Consider the following 7,349-nt stretch of genomic DNA (forward strand, 5'->3'; position numbering starts at 1 on the left):
GAAGTCCACTGAAAACAATGGGCTTTGGTTCTGTTCATTGAAATCAAGATATTGCAGCTTTCACAAATCAATGACTAGGGTAAGGGACATTTGGTAAAGAGGAAGATGTCCCTTCCCATCACAAAGAACACAGAGGGGATAACACTGCCAAGCCTTTCTGGGGAACAGCATTTGGTCACTAAGTATGTCACATTCTGCTTTGTCTGACGGTGGCCAATCTCACACAGGTTGTGACCGACTTGAAGCTGTTCATGAAGAATTCCCTCTCTGTCATCTCCACTCACCTCCTGCAGCTCATTAAGACCCTGGTGGAACGTGCTGCCATGTAAGACCTTTTCCATATCCATCGCCTTGGCCTGGCAGGGCCAGGAGACTTCTAGGCTTGCTCTTGGACTGACACCACTCAGGGCAGCAGCAGGGCCTTCTGTGGAGGACATTACAGACAGGCAGGGTGTGGTAGCACAGGGAAAGCAACAGTCCCCCTTTCTCCACAGTTCACATCACAGAGGCCTTCCTCTTCCCCCCAGTGTGTCCTAGCAAAGGAGTTGAGGTGGCAGGTCCATGCAAGGCTTCAGAAGGCACCAAATCCACCTGAAGGAGTGGGGAACTTGAACATGTGTCAAGTTGTTCTGTAGGGGAAAAGCTCAGCTCTGGTAACTCCCTGTCTAACTCTCCTCCTCACAAACCACCCTCCAAACCGGTGGTGGACTGGGGAATCTTTGCCTGCCACAGGGGGATTACCATGCCAGGCAATTTTCCAGGGCAGCCTAGGGCAGACACACCACCCTGGAAGATGGGGAGATCTGAACCCAGTGTGCTTAGGGTGAAAGGTGAAAGGGTGAGGAAGAGACAGACCAGCTTCAGCACAACACAGGCTGAAGATGTTCTCTTTGTGACCTTGGCAGAAACCCCTGGCATGTGCCTGCCACTGCCTTCTCTCCTGACTGCTGCTCTCACCTCTTTCTCTCCTTTCACATGCAGAGAAATTGATGTTATCTTGCCCGGCTACACCCACCTGCAGAAAGCTCAGCCCATCAGATGGAGCCAGTTCTTGCTCAGGTAAGCACCTCTCACACTTCGCTGGAGGAAGCCTTCTCCACCCTTAGGGCCCTGCTCAGCTGGAGCCTAGAAGTGCATCATCCTCTGAGGGGCAGCCGGGGGTGGTCACAAACCAGAGCTAACCCTGCCAACTGGAACTGCAGCTCCCCGTGTGCCTGTGGGGCTCTGACCAGGAGGGCCCCCAAGCACTGAGTGGGCAGTGCAGGCTGACACCCTGTGCGCTCCATCCTTTGACCACTCCTACCTCTTGGGTCGGGTGACACTTTCTGACTTGAGGTATTTCATCTCTCGTGTCCTTTCCTAGCCATGCTGTTGCTCTGACCCGTGACTCTGAGCGCCTGGGAGAAGTGAAGAGGAGGATCAACGTTTTGCCTTTGGGAAGGTAAAAAGTTTACTTTCTGTGTAATCCTTGGGCTTCACATTGCTCTGCAAAATGGCCAAGAGCCAGATCTTTACATCCCCTGAACCACTGGCATTTGTATACCACATGCACTGCAGAGCTACAATGGCACAAGGCTTGCTTCTCTCACTAGAGAAGAGTTCCAAGGAAAGATTCTCACCACAGAGATACCGTTCTCCTCCCTCCTTGAAATTAAGAGCTACAAGACATTCATCAAGCATATCTTCTTTGGAGGAGCACTGGTTTACTCCAGAGTTCACTTTGCTGAGTCTCAGGCCACACTGTGTGATGCCAAAATGAACTGGGGGAGGGAAATCTTCAGAGAGGTGTCATCACTGCATGCTAAAGCTCAGTTTTAGTTGGAATACACAGGATATCATGTGTGATTTCTGTTTCTTTCTCCCCTGGCAGCGGTGCTCTGGCTGGCAACCCACTGGAAATTGATAGAGAGCTTCTGCGTAGTGGTAAATGTCTCCCTGTGACTGAGAGGCACAGGACTACTCATAACAAATGGGAGTTGGGGAAGCATTGACACATTATCCTGATTTTATATTGGATGTGTTGCTGCAACTTAACATGGGGGTGGAGGGTAATAAATAAATAAAAAAATAAAAAATATGATCTGATGCTCAGTGACACAGATGGGGGCAGCTCCTAATGACTCGGTAAGTCAGAAAGCTTTTGCTGTAGTGAGACAGCAGGTGCCTGTAAGGTGGCAGCGTAAATGGAACCACCTTTGCTGCACACTGGCCACCTCAACTAATAATAAAGATCCTGCAAAGCAGGATCCTGGGAAAACAAGGGCTCACAGTCACATGCATGCTGAGGCAGCCTGCTGCATTCAAGCTCCAGACATGCCAAACCTGACCTCCTCTGTCCATCACCTTCCTTACAGAGCTGGACTTTGCCTCCATCAGCCTTAATAGCATGGATGCCATTAGTGAGAGAGACTTTGTGGGTAAGCACAACCCAGTCACATCTTCCCACCACTATTTTAGAAGCAGACTTGGGAGACCTTCCCAGCTGACCTTCTTTAAGGGACTGAAGTCCCTCACTATGAAGTAATTATATAGAATCTGTTTCTGATCATGTTTAAACTCTAGTCAGAGCTCCCTGGGTTGTCAAGCAAACAAGCACCTTTTTCACCTTGTGATTTCTTGCCTTCTCTGCAGTGGAATTCCTCTCTGTTGCCACCCTGTTGATGATCCACCTTAGCAAGATGGCTGAAGATCTCATCCTCTACAGTACCAGCGAGTTTGGCTTTCTGACACTCTCTGATGCTTTTAGGTTGGTCTCTGGGCAGTGAACCCATCCCTCAGCCTCTCCTCCCCAGCAATGCCCTCCTGAGAGAACGAGCCAGTGGTTGGGGTCTCCCTGCTGCATAAGGCTGACACAGCATTAAGATTTTGGCAGAAAGGCAGCCTTAGGGTGAATATTCCTCAGCCACAATCACTTATTTCTGATTCTGGTAACTCAACCAAGTCTGCATTCAGCAGACACTCCTCCCCAGCAGCTGCTGGCAGAGAGAACTTCCTCCTCTGCCGGGAAAGCCTGCCAAAGCCCGCCCTTGGCTACCCAGGGTTGCAGGCCTGGCAGATTTCCTGTCTCTCAGGGAGGCACAGCCACACTCTCTGAGCTCACAGCAACCCTGCTGATACAACTTCTGGAGGGGCTTTGGGGAAGCCTCCTTGGTGCTTCCTCTCTGAGAGGTGGGAGTCCATGTTAACTCCAGCCAAGACTGCAAAAACAAAAGTTTTGCTGTGGGAAACATGAGAAACTGAGCACAAGCAGTTCACTGCCTTCCTACACCCTGAACAAGTGTCCAGGGAAGGTGGACTGATGTGTTGCTTTTGGAGGGCTGGGTCAGTCTGCTGCATGACCCGTGTCTGTGTGGACTGGGGTCTTGCTCACTGTTACACTCCACACACCTTTCTTTCAGCACTGGCAGCAGCCTGATGCCTCAGAAGAAGAATCCTGATAGCCTGGAACTGATCCGCAGCAAGGCTGGACGGGTGTTTGGACGGGTGAGCCTGCAAAAGAAAGAAGCGGGATGGGGAAGCTGCTCCTACCGGGGATGAAGAATGTTCCTCCTCCTTGCCCCCTGTAAAGCCTTAAGCTCTGCCGGGGCAGTGTGCTTCTCTTCCTGTAAGTAACTGCCTCCCCTGTTTCTCTCTGCAGTTGGCTGCTATTCTCATGGTTCTCAAAGGACTTCCAAGTACCTACAACAAGGATCTGCAGGTAAAACAGGTCTCAGTTTTCACACCATCCCTCTGAGCAGACACCGCCATCTTCTGCTCTTGAGCAGGCTTCCACCACCTCTCCCTGCACAGCCCCTGCTTGGGTGTAGGATGCAGGGAAGGGGCTGAGGCACAGCGTGCTGCTGCTGACACCCTGGCCGAAGCAGGAGCCCCTGGATGACGCCGGCTCTGCTGGCTGCGCTGCTCAAGTCGGTGGGTTTTTGGGATGCATCAGGTTGTCTTACGGCAATTTCCATCCCTGTTCTAACGCAGGAGGACAAGGAGGCCGTCTTTGATGTTGTGGACACCCTGAATGCTGTGCTCCAGGTTGCCACTGGAGTGATTTCTACCCTCCAGGTAAGGCTCCAGCCTCTCACTATTGAACACGGTTGGGGTGCACGTTCTGTGCGTTACAGTAAAAGGGCTCTAGACTTGTCCTTAGATGAAGACCCTTCAGTGGCTCACCCATGTTTCTCATTATGGCCCCCAATGTCAGCTGTTCAGGGGGTCAGAATGTCTTTTCAGAGGCAGGTCCCTTCCAGATGAAGACACTCACTGTGACCACTAACATGTCCCCAAGGAGAAGGTGGTGATAACATCTCCCCCTGACTCTCCTTCTGCAGATCAACAAGGAGAACATGGAGAAGGCGCTGAGCCCTGAGATGCTGTCTACTGACCTGGCTCTCTACTTGGTTCGTAAAGGAGTAAGTATCAGAGGGTCATTTGGATCTGTGAGTCCTTTGGATACAGAATACTGCTCAGTGAGGGCCTGAGATGAGGCCTTCTGTTCTGTCCCCAGGTGATGATCATTCTGGGTCAACAAACCTGGATACACATGACATTGCCCTAAGTGAAAACAAGCCAACCAAAAAGACAGCACATCCATTTTTTCCTTTGAAAAACACCCCAGTTGCCTGGTCACTGACTGCGGCCTCTGCTTCTCACTGCAGATGCCATTCAGACAAGCCCACGTTGCCTCTGGGAAGGCCGTCCACCTCGCCGAGTCTAAAGGTGTCACCATCAATAATCTCACCCTGGAGGACCTGAAGAGCATCAGGTTCGTATCACTGTTATTGTGCCATCACTTCCCTCAACAGGCAGGTATTGGCCTCCCTTCGTATGGGGCTCCTCATGGTGCCCTTCCCCAAAATGCCTGGGCCCAACAGCACCCCAAAATCCTCCTGGCCTGAATATAAGTGCTGCTACTGCTGGGCCTGAAAGCACTAAAGGGGGACAACATCACTGCCATCAGCTCCAGCAGGGCCTGGGCACCAGCTCTTGGGAGAGACTGGTAGAAACTCACACCCTGGCCTGGAGGCACCAGCCCTCCAGAGTGAGTTTGCCTCCAAACTTCCTCAGGTTTCCCTTGGAGCTGACTCTTTGGTTGGCCACAAGCAGCTACTGTCAGGCACCACAAGTGCAGCAGCAGGGCTGCAGGAGGCTTTTCCCCTTGGAAAAAGGCTCCGTCTCCACTCCCCCCCCGCCCCGTCTCTGCAGGCAGTGAGCATGTAAAGTCAGCCAACAGCACCCAGCACTCACTGATACCTCCTCTCTTTGCCTCCCCAGCCCCCTGATCGGCAGCGACGTCTCCCAGGTCTTCAATGTTGTCAACAGTGTGGAGCAGTACACGGCCATGGGCGGTACCGCCAAGAGCAGCGTGACTGCCCAGATCGAGCAGCTCAGGGAGCTGCTGAAGAAGCTGAAGGAACAAGCCTAGAGTGTGGGGAGATATCCCGTGGATGCAGCGTTTTGTGCCTATCACATTAATCTGAAGTTAATAAACACTGGGGTGTATGTAGTTCACTGAAACTCCTGGTTTGTGTATTTCTTCACAGGGGCAAGACTGAGTTGGGCTTCCTCAGCCCTTGTGAGGCTTGGGGAAATGTTCACTGATGTGTGAAAGAATGGGGGCTTTCCCCTCACTGTCTGTGGAGCTGGGTTATGGGGTGTTCAAGCTCTTGGGGTTTGGTAGGTAGAGAGCAGCATGAGTGTTTTTGTTCAAGAGACCTGAAAATGTGTCTCTTGGAGGGAAGGGTGGTGGACTAGGAAAGTGATCATCCCCTTGTACTCAGCACTGATGAAACCACAGCTCAAATACTCTGTTCAGTTTTGGGTCCCTCACTACAAGACAGACACTGAGGTGTTGGAGCGTGTCCAAAGATGAACAAAGAAGCTGCTGAAGGTTCTGGAGCACAAGTCTTGTGAGGAGCAGCTGAGGGAACTGGGTCTGTTTAGTCTAGAGAAAAGGAGGCTCAAGGATGACATTATCGCTCTCTACACCTACCCGAAAGGAGGCTCTAGTGACGTGGGTGCTGGTCTATTCTCCCACATAATAAGTGATAAGATGAGAGGAAACATCCTCAAATTGTGCCAGGTGAGGTTTAGATCGGGTATTAGGAAAAATGTCTCCACCAAAACCGTTATCAAGCATTGGAACAGGCTTCCCAGGGAAGTGGTTGAGTCACCATCCCTAGAAGCATTTAAAAGATGGGTAGATGTGGCACTTAGGGACATGGTTTAGTGGTGGTCTTGGCAGTCTGGGTTAAGGGTTGGACTCAGTGATCTTAAGGGTCTTTTCCAACCTAAATGATTCTGTGATTCTATGCAGCACAAGGCTGGATCCAGCAGCACCCAAGTAGACTACTCAGTGTGCTGAGGGAGGCATGTGGGTGTGCACAAAGTGCACCTGGTACTACATCTGCAACGTACGCCACATCTCCAGCTATCTGCCGTCCTCTTCACAGGAGGACACTTGCCTGCCTGCCTTCTGGCAGAGGGGATTAAGTGGCCAAAAGAAGGCTCCTCACCCTCTGGCACTGGAACTTGCATAGTCTTAGGCAGGACTTGACCAGCAGGTCAACCCACAGGTCATCCCTGCCCATCATAGAACCACCTTCGGCTCTGGTTTCCTCCAAAGCACAGGGGCTGCACAGCTGCAGGTCAAGCTTTTTCCTGTGTGACCCAGGACAAGCTAGCGGGGCAGAATGCTTGAAAAGAGACTGGCATGGATGGCTGCCTCGTACAAATCTTATATTATCTTCCTTCTGTCCTTACAAATATATAATCAGAACAAAGACCAAGAAAAAGCCTTACTTGTGGAATCAGAATGCAGCATTTGTGTCTTTCATAGGGTGAAAATGCTTAATTAAACAAACACTTGAAACGTTATTTCCCACTATTGTTCTGCAGTGATTTCTGGATGGAACGTGCCTGCTACTTAATACAAAAGGTAGAGAAAGAACAGTTGTCTACAGGGAAGGTAGGGCAATTTTCATTAAACCAGCTTGAACCTGGAAACCACAGCACAGTAGTGCTGGTTTTGACAATTTCTTTTCTGTCACAGCATTCTAAAGCTGGTGTTTTGCTCAGCACCCTGCCCTCTGTGCTGATGCAGCAACACGTTACTGCCAGACTTTGTAACGCACATAGGTAATGGCAGTAACGCAAACAAGCGTTGCCTCACCATGTTTAGGTTAAGGGCTGCAGCACAGACAGTACAAACTACCATAAGCTAAATCTCCTGTCATTAAGGAAGTACCCCAGGAGACACAAACCGCTTTCATCCCACCTTTGCAGCATTCATGCTTTAAGCATGTGGGAGAAGAACCAGCAACAGAAAACTTCCCTTTTTTCAATGCTTCCCCCCCCCCCCC

The 7,349-nt window shown here is 50.9% G+C and overlaps 1 protein-coding gene across 4 annotated transcripts in view; it reads left to right on the top strand.

The window, feature by feature from the left end:
• Positions 1–5,505, top strand: part of LOC113487165 (argininosuccinate lyase) — an 11,902-nt gene extending 6,397 nt beyond the window's left edge. For 2 of the 4 annotated variants that reach the window (XM_026861591.1, XM_026861592.1), the window contains 7 exons: positions 2,632–2,746; positions 3,399–3,483; positions 3,638–3,697; positions 3,970–4,053; positions 4,320–4,400; positions 4,647–4,753; positions 5,263–5,505. In XM_026861591.1, coding sequence (XP_026717392.1) covers positions 2,632–2,746; positions 3,399–3,483; positions 3,638–3,697; positions 3,970–4,053; positions 4,320–4,400; positions 4,647–4,753; positions 5,263–5,413 — 683 coding nt within the window. In that variant the 3' untranslated portion in view covers positions 5,414–5,505. Of the gene's footprint in view, positions 1–1,363; positions 1,442–1,870; positions 1,924–2,354; positions 2,418–2,631; positions 2,747–3,398; positions 3,484–3,637; positions 3,698–3,969; positions 4,054–4,319; positions 4,401–4,646; positions 4,754–5,262 lie in introns of all 4 variants that reach the window. The other 2 variants (XM_026861588.1, XM_026861590.1) reach the window with 2 other exon arrangements.
• Positions 5,506–7,349: the final 1,844 nt, after the last annotated feature.

Source organism: Athene cunicularia (genome assembly GCF_003259725.1).
Source record: "Athene cunicularia isolate RWA chromosome 19 unlocalized genomic scaffold, athCun1 chr19_part1, whole genome shotgun sequence".
Classification (NCBI taxonomy): Eukaryota; Metazoa; Chordata; class Aves; order Strigiformes; family Strigidae; genus Athene; species Athene cunicularia.